Source organism: Phasianus colchicus, chromosome 18, assembly GCF_987193195.1.
Source record: "Phasianus colchicus chromosome 18, bPhaCol1.hap1.1, whole genome shotgun sequence".
Lineage (NCBI taxonomy): Eukaryota > Metazoa > Chordata > Aves > Galliformes > Phasianidae > Phasianus > Phasianus colchicus.
Window position 1 is genome coordinate 10,698,923 of NC_143453.1, and position 17,823 is coordinate 10,716,745.

The window sequence follows — 17,823 nt, forward strand, 5'->3', positions numbered from 1 at the left end:
GGTTTCTGGGATGGTGCTCAGGATGTGTCCAGCCAAAGGGAGGCCAGAACTGTGTGTAGCATCACATCCAGGGGATGTTGGCTTCCAAACCCAGGTGGTCTGGTCTCACGAACGTGCAAGAGAATGGCAACACAGCCCTGTGAGTGGCCAGTCTAGTTTGCAGCCAGGCTGATTCTTGGGGATGGCAGAGAACTGAGCAGTGCAGGAGCAGAGCTGCTCTCCTCCATACTCCTTAGTGACCTGGATGTCCCATGTCTGATGTCACCACACGATGTAATTTGTCTGCTGCAGACCTGGGCAAGCAGCCTGCTGTCTGCAGGAGCTGGAGGCTGTGGCCTTTTGCAGTGCCACCGTTGTTAACCTGAGCGAGCCTTTAAAGCAAGGGGAGGGGGAGGGCATGGGCAGCAGCTGCATTGACTTCCACCCTGGACACTGTGCACAGCCAATTAAAAAGCTGTTTGGATGCAACCAGCTCCTACAGCATGAGCTAATGAAACTCTTCCTGCAGTTCAAAGGTGACGGCGACCGGAATGCTGGTCCTAATCCAAACGGCAGTTTTTCTCCTAACGAATTAATCAGCTGATTACGTGCATACAATAGCTCATTAGAGAGGTACATGTCAACCTTTGGAAGAAAATCATTGACTTTGCGTGGCCCGGAGGCTGTTGCATCACAGGAGCACGCTCCTTGGAGTATTGCAGCACCATATGCGATGTTCTAATTAATGGGTGCTGTTCCTTTGGTTGTTGATCTCCTGAAAATTACTGTAAAATTTGAATACTGTAAACCATTGAAAACTCAGAAGGAAAACCAAAGCGGACAAAAGTCGCTTGCCTTTAATCCAGCTTTCGGTGGCGGTGATTTTTTTTTTTTTCTGTTTTTTTAAATGCTTCCAACCTATTTAATGGTAGCAACAGAGATAAAGCAAAATGTAATTTGGAAATTAGTTCCGGGTGTTTGAGTTGTAGCTTTATTTTGGTGATCTGGGCCATTAACTTTGGTTTGGCTCTTCGTCCCCTGCACAAAGTGACGCTGGCAGCATCCCATGGGCAGCTTTGCTGCATCCCACTCTTCCAAGGCTCTGATTCATTTCTGGCTGGGCTTTAGAAGCATAACACAAGAGCAGAAGTGTGGAACGGGCTTGGGCAGAGTTTTTTTCTTTGTCCTGATTTTGCTGTTTATCCTGTTTATGCTCCCCTCATTATCCTGAACTCTTTTGTCTTCTTGTCAACACCAACCTATGACCCTTAAGAACTCTTCTAGAAGAAAATTTGCTGATTGAGTCTTTTTCCTTTTTTTGCCTGTAGCAGTTGAGTGAGCCCATCAGCTTATATAATATTAATATTTGTAAAAGCAAACTTACAGAGCTCATAAATCTTCCATAAAAGAAGGACAAAATCTCCATCTATTTCAAAATGAAGCAGGTAAGTAGGTTCTAGGACAAAGGGGTACTGATAAAAAGGAAGTGGAGATATGAAAGAAATGAAATTGCCATTTTAATCTGAAAATTGGCTCTGTATAAGTGATACCAAGATTTCATTGCTGCTGGAGCCAGCATTTTCCTCCAGCCCTGGAGAGCCCTTATCCCTGGATGCTTCCACAGCAGCCTCGCTGCCTGGCGTTCAGTTCAAAGTGCCTGAGCCGCAAAGAAGTCCAAAATTGCAGCAGGTTTTGTCTGCAGAGCATAAGAGGACTTCATGAGTGTTTTTCCCAAATCTGTTCTTTCTGAAAATGGAAACAAACAAACAAAATAATATATGTATATACATATAAATTCCACAGTTTCAGCTTCTGCTAACCATGGGGCACAAAGCATTCTTTTTGCCATTATGCCACAGGGACGTGGGGGACCCAGATGAGAAAGTGGTTCCTTTTATTTTTAGTCAAGGACATGAGGAAACAGACGTGCTGTTGCACTGTCACTGAGGCAGCTTTTCAAAGGAGCAGTGTCACTTTGCAGCAGGTAGGACACCCACACAGGGCATCACCTGCTCCATAAGGCGCACATCCCCACCTGGGATGACACCATGGCTGTGTCTGCTGCTTGCTTGATCCCAGCTTGCTTTGGAGCTGAAGTTATCCCCTCGGTCTGAACCTTCTGGAGAAGCAATTTTATCCCTCTTGAAAACACGGAGTTGCTGTCTCTCATGGAATTAGGTCAATTCGTTCAACTCAGCACATTTTTAAGGAGAAGTTTTTATCGTGTCAACTCAGGCAAGGAATATGTTTAAAGAATTTTAGCATTCTGCTCAAACCACTGCTTCATTAAACATTTTAAGGTAATGAGAGTTGGAAAAAAAAGATCTTTTTAATGTAAAAAAAAAAAAAAAAGGCTGAAATAAGTAGTGAATACGTTGAAGTTATCTCAGTGGAAGATGTTTTCATATTTCCCATTTATGAAAGTTCATGAGTTTAGCTTTTGTCCTCATTAAGGACAAGAAAAGATGTGAGAAGCTCTCACAGGGCACACTTGATTAACTGGACATTTCCTGCTGGTCTTTCTCATCTCCAAGTCCAACTGCTTTTTTCCTGAAGAAATGTTCTGCCCCAGCAAATATGGGATGCGGAGGCTCAATGTTATGGGTGCCTTACCAGGAGGTGCCAGAGCAGGGCTGGGGGCTCTGTGGCATTTAGGATGGCTCTTGTAGGAAAAACCAAGATGAGAGTCTCCAATTTCAGTGATAAGCAAATACAGACCCCTGGCACTGATCTAACTACCATAAATTTGTGGTGTATCGACCGTGGTGGAAGTCAAGATCAATATCAGTCTTCAAGAGGTTCAATGGATCAATGTTTCTTTGATACAGATAAAGAAAATAGAGGGCAGGATTTATGGCGTTTTTGGCATTTGTGTTATTCTGTGCTGAGGTGGAGATATCGGCGAGTAGGAAGGCAAGGATGGATTTAGGGGGATAATTGACCAGACATTTAAAAAGCAGTTGCAAGAATGAGATTTACGGTAGTATTTTCATCAGTTCGAGGCTGAAAAGAGGAAGAGAAAGTTCTTCATAATAGTGTGCTGTGTCTTCAAAGACAAATTCCTATCGAATAGTGGCATTTTAACGAGGCACTTGTGGCAGTGTGATGGCGAGAGGCAGTGCTGGCTGAATATGTGGGCATCGCATGGGCTTCAGCACTCTTTGCTTCACCCACTGAGTTGTGGGGGTGCTACTGTGGTTCAGGTTGTGAATGACAGGCTCTGGGAACATCCCTGTGGCTTCAGTAGGGATCGGGCTCCAGCTTTGGGATGGGGTAGATGTTAATTTTCTCCCGTGAGCATTGGTTCACTTTGATCTCCATGAATCTCAGTTTCCAATTGACTGTCTCTGATTTTAGGGCTATTTTCCATTTTAGGGCTTCGTCGTTTAGCTTGTTTCCAACCAAAACACTTCTGAAGTTCAAGGAAAGCTCTTTAACCACAGTTCCTAAGCTGCTCTGAGGGGACTGCAGAGCTGGTGCTGGCTCATGAGCAGTGGAGGCCCTGTCCTGTTCCCACAGGGATGCTCTCATCCCCTCTCCTTGCTCATCCCAGCAGCAGGTTTCCCCTGAGCACTGCCAGTAAATAAAAGGCAACAGGATTACCCCATGGGGCAGGGTCCTGCTGCCGCCACTACTGGGCCTGCACTGCAAACAGATGGGAAAATGAGATGTCAGCACCGGAATGCAGGAAGATCACCAGGTCCCACTACTTAAGCAGCGTATAAAGATCCGTCGTGACATCTTCATTTGTCAACAGGAGCCACGCTGTTCAATAGGGAAGCCAGCTGTAAACGTGTAAATGGGAATGGCATTTCCAAGCAGAACGGGCAGGACTTTGAACACTTCCCTCTCTACGTATGTGTTTCACCCCTTCCCCTTTCTCATCCTCCTTCCCTTGTGTCACAGGACTGGCTGACGAAATTTGGGTATCTGCCTCCTCCGGATCCCGTCACCGGACAGCTGCAGACACAGGAGGAGCTGACCAAAGCCATCACGGCCATGCAGCGCTTCGGGGGGCTGGAGGCAACGGGGGTCCTCGGTCAGTGGGTGGCACAGGAGTGGGTGAACAGGGGATGGAGGGGAGAGGCTGGAAGCTGCCATGATGCAGAGCAGCATCGTCCCCAGGAACCAACACGTGGCTGACAGACGGCACTGTTTGCAGCTGGAAGAGTAATTACATGGCTCAGGTGCTTTGTTGCCTTGTGCTTTCAGCAACCTGAGGCAAGCAATTATTTCACCAGACCCACACACCCTTGGGGTTACTGTCGTGCTTAAAATAGCTTAAAATAGCTCTTGATGTGCTCAGAAAGAAAAGAGACAGAGAAACTAAGGCTGATAGGTTGTTCTGTTCAAAGCTTTAATTGCAGCCTCAATTTGAATGGAACAAAAATTCCGATTGAACTTCTGAATTTGAGTAGGGAGCGATTTGGTTTCCCCACCAGCAGAGCACAGCGCAGGGGAGGACGATGGCTCAGCCACCAGTGGGGGTGACCGCATCCACCCGGGATGGAGCTGCCCAAAGCCTGGCGGGAGCTGCCCAGCGTGGTGGGGCCACCCGCTCAATGCCCTTATTGAGGACAGCAGAAAGCCAGCTTTATCCCAGTGGTGAATGGTTCCCTGTTTGCCCTCGGGCTGCCGTTGTCCCTGCACGTTGCCACCCGGACGTGGCCATGACCTCCTGCTGCCAACTGCGCTGCCGCCATTCAAGGAGACAATTAGCGAGCAGATGCACAGCCCTTGGAGCAGCCGGTGCCACTCGAGCAGCTGCTGCCCACGTCCCCATCTCAGCAGCACTGAGACTTTCCCCTCTGCTCCTAATTAAGCACTTGCAATTATTTCTCCTCCGCCCCCTCGCAGGCTGCAGGAGGCCCAGGAAAAGGGCTGTGCTTGCTGTTGCAACTGTGTTTGCTGCATGGGAAGGGGTGCTGGAAATAGGACTGGTGGGTGGGCTCGGGTTATGGCCCCAATCACTGCCACCAGCTGGTGGAGGTGGCTGCTGTGGTATTTCTCATCCCGTAGCTGCAGCTTTCCCATTACACCTATCTTTTCCCTTCCTTCACCACCAGATGAGGCCACGCTGGAGCTGATGAAGACCCCTCGCTGCTCCCTGCCCGACATGGCTGGCCCAGCAGCCAGGAGGAAGCGGCACACGCAGGCTGTGACCAAGTGGAACAAGAGGAATCTGTCCTGGAGGTAAGAGCTCCAACCGTTGGCCGCAGGACCACAGACCTGCGTGGCCACAGGCCAGCAGAGGCTTTTTGCTGTTTTTTTGCTGCATTGCAGTGTGTAATTTCTCATGAGCTTCCTGGGGCTTTGCACCCTCTCAAGCAGCTGTCAAAGATTTGGCTTGGCACAAATATGCCTTTTTCTCTTGATCTTATCACCTGAGTCCAAGCACCGGGAGCATTTTTTGGGTAATGGAGGCATCTGGTCCCTTTCTTCTAGTCCTTGCCACAGGAGAATATATTTTCCCTAAAGCCATGGAGCAATGTGTGTGTTTGCTGGCCCACAAAACACGAAGGTTGAGGTCTGATCCTGGAGCTAGGCTGCAGGTGAGGGTCTGGAAATGAATAACTCCTTCTCCCTGTCCCACCGAGACCTTTGGGACTCTTTGGGACTTGTGTTTCCACCCTGAAAGCCCACGTGTGGCTGTGAGTGCTCTCCCAAGAACCACTGGAGAGAGCTGGATGCCCTGAGGTCCTGCAAACCCACGTGCATGGCATGGTGAGGCTTCCTTACTAATAATAAACTTCCCTTTGATCTTGAAGTAGTGCCTGGAGCGAGTCCACCTCCCAGCACAGTGACAAATCCCAGCTTGGCGGTCACTGCTGACAAATGTGGCCATCCCAGGGGTTGGGCTCTTCTGGTGGGCACAGCCCCAGGAAACCCCCAGCCGTGCTGTGTGACTGCTGCATGAATTGCCATAATAAAAAGCCCTTAGGTTTGAGATGATGTTATATGCCTGGTATAAAAAGTCCATCTCCTGACAAACTTATTTCTGCATTTTTTTCCTTTCATCCTTCCCAGAGTCTTGGCTCTCATTCAAGAAAGAGCTATATTTTATGACTGAGGGCTGTACAAGCCAAGGGAAGGCTATAGCAGTGTAGAAACTCCAGCGTGGTATTTACACCCAACACTTGAGATTAAAATAGCTGTTTTGAAACTGCCATGAAAATCTGCCAATAGAGACATAAAGTTTTACGTGCTTACCTTTTACATATTGACTGAAGTTTAAAAAAAGAAAAAAATCAAACAAGCCCAAACTCTATCACGCCTTGCATTTAAAAGGTGGAGAAGAAAACATGAAGACCTGAGAGGTGGGGATAAAGCTTCCAACAAAGCCGTACTGAAGGATGCTCTCAGGACAGGCACACGTAGCAGTGAAGAAGGCACTGCCCTGCACACAGCATCTTACAGCCATGCAGATTGCTCAGGATTCTTCTTTTCACCCCTGAGCACAGGCAGGTGATGCCTGTGATGTGCCTCACGTCACACTGGGGTGCCATGGGTAACACCAGCTCTGCACCACGGCTGTGGCCCCATCAATTGTTCCCTCCTCCCCCCTCAGAAAAATCAATGTGGGTTTATCAGGCAATCCATGGCCTGCAGTGCTCAGTAGTGATCAGCATTTATTTTAGTTCTCTGTAGTATCAGGGCTGCACAACATGAAGGAGTGCTTTCATTAACCAGCAATTGATTTCTCGTACATCGCTAATACTCTTTCGCTTTTGCCTTTCTGAGGATAAAACCCAAAGAGGAACCCAGAAATCAGAATAGCCGTTATGGTTGGCTCCCTGCTGGAGCAGCCCTCTCTGACCTCTGCTTATGCACCGCTTGGACCCAAATCACCTTGAGATGGAACTGAGGAAGAAGGGTACCCAGGGAACACATGACTGGCAGCAGCTGAGGCCACCCCCAGCAGGAGCCTGCAGCTCCATCAGAGAAGGGGCTGCTTCTCCAAAGGGGCTGCTGCTCCAGCTCACCCACCCCATAACGCTGGGGTCTTCCTGGTGGCTTTGGGTCTATCTGGAGGAAAGAGGTTTCTCTCCAATTACTCAAATTAGGCTTTTACCCGTGACTCTTTAAGGGTAGTCTCACCAGGGTTAACATCCAGGAAGGAGAGCTGCTCTCCAGTGGGTACCTGAGCTCCATTTACTACAAATAATAATAATAATAAAGGTGGGAGGGAGCTTATTTATCTCTGTGTGCATCTGCATTGTGCTGGAAATGTGCCTCCTGTTCAGTGGAACTGGGTAACATAATGCCAACAAACATCCTGTTGGTATAATAGTTTTCTCCTAATCTCATTGCAAGCAATTAGCAGAGCTTCTGCAATCAAATCAGATGTTGAATTGAAAATCCTGATGGGATTCTCTTGAAAAATAACAGTGGTAATGAATAAAGGATGGGGGGTGTTCATTTACACCTGTGGCATGCTAATAAAAATGGGTCAGCTCAGGGGTGAGGGACCTTTTATAAGAAGCAGAGCAAGTGTTGATCCCGTTTCTGCTTTAATCTAATGTTTCTGGAGTCAGAGATTGGAATGAATATTAATAATGTTTGTCTACTCAGAGAGGGCTTTCCATCCGCCGTCCTATTAGCAGGGAGATCAGGTTTTTTGTCCTTATTCTACAGCTGCAGAAGGTTGAGCAGTGCTTGAGGAGGAAAGAATGGATAATGACAGAAAACCTGAGTCCTGGGCACCCTGATTTTGGAGGGGATGGCTTAATTCCTGTGATAAGCAGGGTGTGCTTTGTGCATGTAATTACTTGCTCAGTGGACATAAAAGCAACAAAGGCTTTGCTTAAGTCCAGAGAACTCTTTCAGGAGATGAAAATACGTAGTTAAGGAATATCTGGAAATGGGGTAACCTTTTTTGTATTGTGGAGGTTCAGAATGACGCTTTTAATCACAGCAATACCAATTGTGTTCTGTGGTATTAGGGGGAACCTGCTCTCCACTTGATCATAAATAGTCCCTTCCATACATAAAAAGTTGCCTAAAAAGTGTTTTTTCTAATCTGGCACCATTCTGTCTCCATTCTATATGTATTTTGTTTGAGGTCTTGCGATTATCTGATGTGCATGTATGCAAACATATTTATTTTTCTACTGAAGTTCTCTCTTTGCATAGATACAGCAGAGGCATGGTTCTGACCAATTTTTGCTCTTTTTTTGCAACTTTGACCAGGCTGGGAGGTGATACCCACGTTGGGCTGCAGCTCCATGGGCATGGGATTTGAAGGAAATGTGTGTAAGCAAGAGCATCCAAACTCAGCCAACGAGTCGTTCCTATTCACTTCAGTGCCTCCCAATACCCAAATCACTATTCATAGGAAGAGCTGAGTGCCATGACATCCCTTTCTGACACCTGTAATTACCTCTAGAGGTTTAGTTCAGGTCATTGCTGCACTCTGGGGCCAGGGAGTGGTCTCGTACTGAGCGATGTTCTCCCAGCTATATTATGCAGGAGGGCAGTGAGGTGATCATAATTGTTGCTTCAGCTTTTAAAATCTGTCAGGCCATGAATATTTCATGAACACTTTGGTTGGTGTGCTGGTACACAAGAAATAAAGTGCCCATTATTACTGGGGTAGAGCTGGCCAGAAATGTTCAAGCAGAATTGGTTTTCATCAGTAATTACTCGGTCAACAGTAAGTCTTCCTGAAATGTGCTAATTTTTGTCTAAATTGTCAATGAGAGATGATCCAAACATACTCTTTCTGAAGCCAGTGCGCCTCACTGCATCTTTGACTTTTCACCCTATTAAATCAGCAATATTAGGAATTCTTTTTCCAGGTTTGGTTATGCAGGAAATGCTGGCTTTTTCCATTCCAACTCAGAACAAAAGGAGGTTTTGAATTGCTCTGCTGCAGGACAAATGCCAGCACACTGCTGCTCCCACCTGGTTCTCTTTCAGGGCAAGGCAAAGCTGGAAGTGAGGATGTGCTGGTGAGTGCAGTAGTGCAGTAAGCCTCAACTAATTAGTGCCTTTTCCACCAAGAAGCAAGGCAAAAGCTTCTCAAGCGCAGTGCTCCATCAGTCTGTGTCCTGCAGGCAAGAATTTAGAGGAGTTTTGAATGAGATTTACATCAACGGCATTCTTTCTTCCTCCTTGTTATGGATTGCAGTCTCAGAGTCTGCTGGCAACATACTGGTTTCAGAATGTGCTGCCCCAGCACAGGTACTGGGAAATAAATGGGGACTGCAAATCTCTACTGGGTTTCCTTGTGCATCTCATCTCTTCCTGCTGGTCCTTGGAGTAGCTTGTTTGTAGCCCCTCTCCTACCCTCCTTGCTGCCCTCTTTCTTTCAGAGTTCGCACCTTCCCCAAGGAGTCCCACCTGGGCCACGACACAGTTCGTGCCCTGATGTACTATGCCTTGAAAGTCTGGAGCGACATCACCCCGCTCAACTTCCACGAGGTGGCAGGCAACAACGCCGACATCCAGATTGACTTCTCCAAGGCTGATCACAACGACGGCTATCCCTTCGACGGGCCTGGAGGCACAGTGGCACACGCTTTCTTCCCTGGAGACCATCACACAGCAGGGGACACTCATTTTGATGATGATGAATACTGGACCTTTCGGTCATCAGGTTGGTTGGGCTGAGAGCTCTGCAGTCAAGAGCTGACTCTGCACTGTAGGCAGACAGGGCAGAGGCAGGCACTGAGGCCCTGTAGCTTCCATTAGCGTGTGTGTTATCAGCAATTGATTGGTGCCCATTTTTGTGCCTGCTGGTTGCAATCATCTGTTAAGCGCTCAGGTGGAGCAGTAGGTTCAGCGCTCCCAAGGAACAAGGTGGTGAATCTGATGGTGAGAAGGCTGCCCTCTGTTTTGAAGGTCTTGGAGCTGCCCAACCTTTGTCTTTCATTCATTTTGTTCTCCCCGGTGATTCAAAAATAACAGGTCGGTAGATGATATAAAAATATCCCCCAAGGTTGTCAGTTTGGCATTAAAATGTCAGAAAGCATATGTCTTGTTCTCGCCCAGTGCTGAGGAAAACAGCACAGGTTATAAACACCCTGGCTGTTTACAGGCACTGTAAATAATAGTCATCAAGGAAAAAGCAGAATTCAGCAAAAATATCCCCCAGCAACTCGGGCCCTGTGGAGACAGCAAAGAACAGCACAGAATTCAGGATCATTGATTTGGAACATGGGGCTCCCCTGAGATTTGCAGAGACATTGGTTTCCCAGCCATTCCATTACAACATTTGCAGTTGTGAACTTTCTCAGAATCGTACTTAAAGTCATCAAAGTAGCTCCACAGGGCACTGCTGAGCAGGGAGGACCAGCAATTGCATGTGTGCTTGACCCAGCCCATCTGGAGTCAGGTAGTAGGGATGCACCAACTGGGGTTGGCCCCACAGGGCTTCTGGGAATGGTTCTTTGTTTTGGCAGTGATGATGTAGGTTTGGAAGTGGACATTAAGCCCTGTCAAGATCTGACCTGAGCATCTGAGGCTCTAGAATGAGTCTTCTGTTAGAAGGGTGGATCTGTGTGTGGGTGCAATATGAGGCACTATGAGTTGGATGGCAAATGAGGGCATCTGGGAAAGAGAGAGAGAGAGAGCTCAGACTGAAAAAGAAGTCATCAGGGAGGTGTCATTGTTAAATAAACTCTCCCTGATGTCCAGGACTGAGCACTCACACTGTGAACTGATGTCTGGCTTTCCATTTCCTATGTCACACTTCAGCTTCCTTTTTCCAACAGGAGAAACATTTCTTCTTCACGCTTCACCTATTCCAAAATCTGTTTTCCAGTTTATCCAACACATAATGAGTTTGATTTCAATTATGTATTTCCAGATGCTCACGGGATGGACCTATTTGCTGTTGCCGTCCACGAGTTTGGCCATGCCATTGGCTTGACGCACATCTCAGCCATAGAGTCAATCATGAGGCCCTATTACCAAGGTCCAGTGGGGGACCCTCTGAAGTACGACCTTCCTTATGAGGATAAAGTCAGAATCTGGCAGCTCTATGGTAAGCCCTTGTCCCTTGCCCAGCCATGGCCTGTTTCTGAGCTGTATTTTGGGGTGAGTGGGGCTGTGGGGAGGGTGTGTTTCTCTCTACTGCTTCTTTGCCTTTACACACAGGAGTCAGAGAATCTGTGTCCCCAACAGCCAAGCCTGAAGGGACCAAAACTGAGGACCATCCTCTCCTTCCAGAGCTGCCTGAGAACCGCTCCACCATCCCGTAAGTCAAGTTCATTTCTTTCCAGCTTGTGATGTTCCTGTGAATGACATGAAATAGCACTAGTCATCAGGATCTTGTCTATGCTATTCCCCTCTGGACCTCTTGTCATCTGATAAGCACACTCGCACAGAGTGTCCCTTTCTCCTTACATCTTCCAGTCACTTCCAGTCACTGGGAGGCTGACCAAGCCAGCCCACAGCTGAAGTGGTTAAGATGATGGTTGCTGTTAATCCTTTAGGTAATTCTTGTAATTCAAGGCACGTCTAGAAATTTTGCATTATCTTGAAACACTCTACATTTCCTTAAGACTTGAAATTTTACTTATGTTAATGGAAATTTGTCCCCATCACCCTTAGGTGAACCCACCCTTGCTGAAATGTTAATCAGACTTCTTCAGCAGTATCCTGATTAGTGTCTGCATCACTTACCTAAATCTTTCCACGGTGAACAACTCCCTAATGTACCTGTGGGGGTGAATATTGGAGCAAGTGGTCTGATAGCCTGACTCGAGTTAAAGTTTGAGCTGGCAAGGGACTGCTAAGAGTGTCAGTAAGCAGCCAGCATGCCCTCATTAAGGGAAGCTCCAGATCTGGCTCATTAATAAGCATTGAGTTACCAAGCTATTACTAGCAGAGCAGCAGGACAGTTAAGAGGGGAAGGGACACTGAACAAAAAGCAGGAGTTCATGGTCACGTGCATTCTGGCTGGGTACGGGGAGTGCCCAAGAGAGAGCAGCAGAGATGGAGCCAGTCACCTTCACCCCCTGATCTGCCCATCCAGGGTGCATCCCTGAGGAGGTCACTTCATGTCCCTGTGCCCCAATTCCCCTCCGGCACAGATGTGATAATGGCAGTGAGAGCATCAACAGTGGAATATTTCCACAGTAACAGGGATGTAGAAGAATCTAATATTGAGGAAACACCTCTGCACAATTACTTCCTCCCATCTCAGCATCTTCTGCACCCCTCCTGGTCCTGATTGGTGTGGTGCCCATGGCACCGTGGTCCCCACTGCTGTAGGAGCTGTGGTCTCATAGCAGCAGCTGAAGAAACAGGGAACATGTTCACAGTGACCTCCTCCTTCTGCCCCATGTGTGACTGTGAGGGTGAATGCAGTTCACTGCCACATCTGTCACTTTGTGCCTAAGCTGGTGCTAGCTGCACAGATCTTCTGCCAGCAAATTAGATTTATGCTTCCCTGTCACCCACATCAGCTCTTCTCTGCGTGTTCCCAGCATCCTTTCCTTGTTCTCTATCAATCATCATCCCTCACATGGGCTCCACAGCTCTTAGGTCCTCCATGCTCTGTGCCTTTTCCACCCACCTTGTTAAAGGCAGCTCAGCATCTAAGCCTGCCACTTGCCAGGTGGCTTTTGCCATATATCATGTGGCATCTTCTCACCTCTGCATCCTTCTGTTTTGTCTCTGCTGCTTTCTGCTATATGGCTCTGAATTTCTGAGCCCCAGCTGCTGCGGTGATGTGCTGAGTGGCTCCCATCCTTCACGTGTCCTGCCTGGGGACAGCTGATGCTGTGCCACCAAGGAGTGGGACCACCTCTATCCCCAGCAGCTTTGTAGAGCTGGCACATGAAGAGCACATCCCTGCACCAGCTCATCAGTGGTCCAGGGAATGCACGTTCCACAAAGGCATCTGCAGGCTGATGAGTGCCCAGGTTAACCTTGGAAATCCTCATGCACATGGCTGGTGGGGAGGGGGTCTCCAGGATGGCACAACCCCTGCTCACCAACCTGGCCATTTCTGTGCAGGCTGCGGAGGGATGTGCCCAACAGATGCAACACACACTTTGATGCGGTGGCCCAGATCAGGGGAGAGGCTTTCTTCTTCAAAGGTAAGTAACCCAGCATGCCTATGGCCCTGTGATGACATTCATGCGACATTGCGGAGGTGGTATTGGAAAGTCCAGGGCATGCAATCAGGATAAGCTGGCTCTGAGTTTGCAGGCTGTAGAGCGCTATGGGTCCTGCAGGACCTTCAGATCCAGGAAGGTGCTTCACACGCTGCTGAATTACTTCAGCTCAAATAAAAGCTCTGAGATACTTCATCAGCCCACAGTGGCCAAGGATGGCGGATGAGCATCTATCGTTTCAATGTCTGTGCACATCTACCCTCTTGGCCCACTCTGCACCATGTTCACACAATATGCACCATCAGATCCAAAGTATGGGTAGAACCAAGGGTGGCAGAGCGAGCAGAACTCTCTTGCTTTTCACTTGAATGCCTTCAATTTTCCTTTCCTCCCACACTTCATCTTCCTTGATGCCACTTGCTGTGCATCACTCAAAGACAACACACGTACAATTATAGAACCATCTGGTTCCGTGTTAGCAAACACTTGCTAGCAGTGTGTCCCCGGGGTTGCAAGCTGTTGACAAGGATACCATTGGTGCCTCCCCAGCTGCACAGAGCCTATCTGTCCTGGCCTCCATGGGCTTTTTTCTCATCTTGATGAAAAAGCACCCAGTGGGCAGTGCTTTCCATTCCCAGCCACTGCTTGGTGACCCCAAAGTCACCCAGCGAGGACGCAGAAGCATCTCCCCGGGGATCAAGAGCAGCATCCATCTGACTGTAACCCTTAAGAGCTCCAAAGAACTTGGTATTGTCTGAGGGACACAAAATGGAGGTTGTTCCACTGAAGTATTTGTACAGAAGCCATAGAGAAGACAAGAAAATGAGAGACAAGAACTTGTACGCAGGATAAATAGATATCTGTCTTGCAGAGGGAATTAAAAAAAAAAAAAAAAGAAAAGAAAAGAAAAGGAAAACTAAAGAGAATTCCATCTTGGCAGCTATTTTTGGATATATTTATTGCGGGCCAAAATGCAAATTGGAAGAGCAGAGTGTCAGCATGTGCCAGCTGCACACTGCCCTGGAGAGCAGCAGCCCTGCCGTCAGCACCCGGCCGTGCAGCAGGGAGCTGGGACACCTCCTCCTGGGCAGGACTGCAGTGAGCCCCAGGGATGAGCTCCATCCACCGATGGACATTGTGTTCTGAGCTGGCACGGCTGGTTCCCTGGCTGGAGAGAAGCATCGCTGAGTGCCATCCAACACAGCAACCCGAATTCCCTGGACTTACCCTACTGAAGGCAGTGGTGGGTTCCCCACACTGTTGCAATGCTGTTTGCTTTGATTTTAGTGCCTGACTGCAAATTCCTGAAGTTTTGGAACAACTTTGGCCTGTGTGCGTGTTTGCAGGCAGCTATCTTGCCAGAGGCATCTGAAGTACTGAGAGCGTGGTACGCAGCTGGAATCAAAATCACCTCGTATTAAAGAAAGCAATTGCCTCAGCCCGTCATCCATGTAAAACGAGACACTCGGGATGGCAGGAGTTCACACTTGGCTTTAATCCTACTCAGTTTGCCAGCTTGGAGGGTGGTTTTAAATCAAGCTCTTTAAACAAACATGGGGTTTGGGAGTTTCTCCTTTATTGTATTTCTGCATGCGGATGGCAGCCGCTCCCCCGTGCCTGGCTTTGGCTGATACTGTCCAACCAACTGCAGCACTCGGGTTAGCAGGCTTGGCTGTGACAAGGCACGAGCATGGGCAGAGCGGGGCCATCATATTAAGAATACATTGCTGCATTAAGAATTCATATAGCTACCCTTCTCATCTTATTTTCCTGATAGTTTTCAACAAAAACAGCCAAGAGCCCCGAGCACGGCTGCCCCTGAGCATCGCTGTGCATCTCACTGGCTGCAGCTGCACCCTGCTGAGCCCACTGCTGGGACAGGGCGATCAAGTCAAAAGCACTTGGGCTTTCCCTTGTTGTGCCAATGAGCACGCAGCTCTCAGAAGCTCAGAGTGTACCTACTAAAGAAGGAATTACATTGAGATGGATTTCTTTTTTTTTTTTTTAAAGTGAGAATCCATCTTTGTCTAGCGTCTCTCCAATTAGAGATGCAGAGATCATCTTTATTTAATTACAAGCATTTCCATAGATGTACAATGGCCACCAAATCTGAATACTCTTCTTTTTAACGTTCTTAAAAAGAATCTATAATTATGGCAATTCCTACCACATCTGAATGTATTATTCATTTGTAGGTCTCAGTCAAATAGAGCAAATACGCAAACTGGAGCAGAAGAACAAGAATATGTTATAAATCCTTATAATTATAATAAAAACCCCTCTCTGCAGATGTTTAAGCGTTAGAATTTTGCCTCCTGCATTATTAGGCTGGGATCCAATTTCCATAACATTTTGAAAGACAGTGTCACAATCTGCCAGCTCCGGAGAAAGCGCTGAATGCACTGAATACCAATCTGAAGGCACATCTCTGCTTTCTGTTGCTCATTTCCCTTGGGAACCTATGCAAGAGCAAATGTAAATAACACGCACTCATTTCTAATGGGCAGTAATAAACACGGGGCAGAGCTGAGGCTTCGCTCTCAGACTTCTTGCTCCAATCGGGATCTCAGTGTGCGGAGCCCTTTGGGGTGAAAGCACCATCAGCACCCTGCAGAAAGCCAGGCTGAGTCCCAGGCAGCAGAGTGCTGGGGGTTGTTTTGATCCCTCAGAAGGGGGATTTCTTCTAAGAGCTGCCAGGAACACAAAGTACCAACATCTGCTGCTGGAGAGCCTGCGGCTCCTGTCTCGCACGCTTCGCTTCCCTCTGCCGATGCATGGCGTGGTGCCGGCCTGTCCTGCACGGCGGTGGGCACTGGGGTGGGTCAGTAATGCCCTCTGTCCCTCCAGGCAAGTACTTCTGGAGACTGACCCGCAATAAGCACTTGGTCTCCCTCCAGCCGGCCCAGATCCACCGGTTCTGGCGGGGCTTGCCCCTCAACCTGGACAGCGTGGACGCCGTCTATGAGAGGACCAGCGACCACAAGATTGTGTTCTTCAAAGGTGAGAGCAAGCAACCGTGTGTGCCCCCAGTACACAGCCATACAGCATGGCTCTGTTCCTGCAGAGACCCCAGGGCCCACCTTCTCCCAGCACAGGTCCAGGTGTTGCCCACACTGGGGCAGGAGGCACCAGGGGAAAGCAGGCAGAGTGTCGTGCAGGACATGGGGGAAATTACACTCCAGCCAAACCTAATGGAAATCTATGCTTTTGGGGAGCAAAACAGAAGGATAAAACACTCCCTGCTTACACTTTCCAGAGCCTGCCTTTTGTCTTTTTGAAAAGAAATCACAGAGGGGACAAGAATGAGAACCTGAAGAGCTTGATTTTGCTAGTTATATTTCTGCTACTTTATTTTTTCTTACCATAAATGATATAATCCTCTCTTTTTTTAAAAAAAAGAGCTCTCCAGTTTCTCCTGCAAGAGCTGGAGGAGAGAGATTAGCTCTCGGGTCCTAAACCAACATCCTCTGAGCATCCCAGGTGTGCCACAGCCATGGCTGAAGCTGCATGATGCCACTGCCCCAGCACGTCCCTCCTGTGCCAGCAGGGCCCTGCAGGCAGGCAGCGGCCGTGGAGTCGGCAGTGCTGGAAATTGCATTTTGTCTGCTGCTGGGCTGCAAGCTGGGGTGAATTACTGATTTCAGAAGTGCTGAATCACCAGAGCCAGGCTGTACAGAGCTCAGTAGAGGATCTCACACCACCTCGGTGTTCAGGGAAGTGTTTCCCGAGGGGACCATGGGACCCCATCAGACCTCTCAGCAGGGCCATGCTTTCCCCAGCCCTCATTGCCTGCTGGATCCATGCTATCCCCGTTCCTTTCCCCCTGCCCTCCCACGCAGCCCTCAGTGCTGCTCTTCATCCTGCCTGTGATGACGGAACGAGAGGTTTACTCTCCAGCCATAAAACACTGCCTCATTCTCACTCTCCAGCATCATTTCATCGATCCCTGGATACAAACCAAAGCACACAAATTACTCTGGCTTTCGAGTCTCTGCTGCTGTTTAAGTGCTTCTTCACGTTTTCTAGAAAATGAAGGCAAAAGCCTGCCCTTTAAAGCAGGCAGGGTGTCTCCCAGGGTGCTGCAGATGCATCAGGTCCCCAGAGACCTCATGCTGACTGAGTGCCTGTCCCCATGGCAGGATATGAAGTGGGAGAGGAGGGTTGCGGACCTGTTCTGTGACCATGAGGATCCCCAGCTGGGCAGCCCAGCACCAGCCCAGCAGCTGTCCCAGCGGGTTGCTCCCCTCCGACCTCATCTGGTGCCAAGAGCCCAGCAGAGGGTTGTCATGGCAATACGTAACGAAGTTGCAGGGAAGGCCAGCCCCGACTGTGAAACTGATGTGATCATTCTCCACGCTTCTCTCCTTTCCTCAGGGGACAGATACTGGGTGTTCAAGGACAACAACGTGGAGGAAGGATACCCAAGGCCCATCTCGGACTTCGGGCTGCCGCCGGGAGGGATCGATGCCGCCTTCTCCTGGGCCCACAATGACAAGACTTATTTCTTTAAGGACAACCTCTGCTGGCGCTACGATGACCACGAGAGGAGGATGGACACCGGGTACCCCTCAGAGACCATTCCATGGAAGGGAATACCGAGCCCTTTAGATGATGCTATGAGATGGTCAGATGGTGAGTCCGTGAGACGGGTCCAAAAAGTGAGGAAAAAAGCAATGCTCTGGGATACAGCCCCATGTCCCAGACAGGCTGGCACTTCCTCCATCCAAAAGCTGCAGAAAGAGAGGCAGGCTCTGAGCCACAGCTTCCTCTGCTCACT

At 48.7% G+C, this 17,823-nt stretch overlaps 1 protein-coding gene across 6 annotated transcripts in view; it reads left to right on the forward strand.

Moving 5' to 3' along the window:
* MMP17 (matrix metallopeptidase 17) overlaps positions 1-17,823 on the forward strand; it is a 45,705-nt gene that overhangs the window by 21,430 nt on the left and 6,452 nt on the right. For 5 of the 6 annotated variants that reach the window (XM_090120757.1, XM_031592735.2, XM_090120755.1 and 2 more), the window contains exons 2-9: positions 3,886-4,018; positions 5,046-5,172; positions 9,294-9,577; positions 10,790-10,966; positions 11,080-11,179; positions 12,946-13,028; positions 15,894-16,046; positions 17,421-17,678. In XM_090120757.1, coding sequence (XP_089976883.1) covers positions 3,979-4,018; positions 5,046-5,172; positions 9,294-9,577; positions 10,790-10,966; positions 11,080-11,179; positions 12,946-13,028; positions 15,894-16,046; positions 17,421-17,678 — 1,222 coding nt within the window. In that variant the 5' untranslated portion in view covers positions 3,886-3,978. The remainder of the gene's footprint in view (positions 1-3,885; positions 4,019-5,045; positions 5,173-9,293; positions 9,578-10,789; positions 10,967-11,079; positions 11,180-12,945; positions 13,029-15,893; positions 16,047-17,420; positions 17,679-17,823) is intronic. The other variant, XM_090120754.1, reaches the window with a different exon arrangement.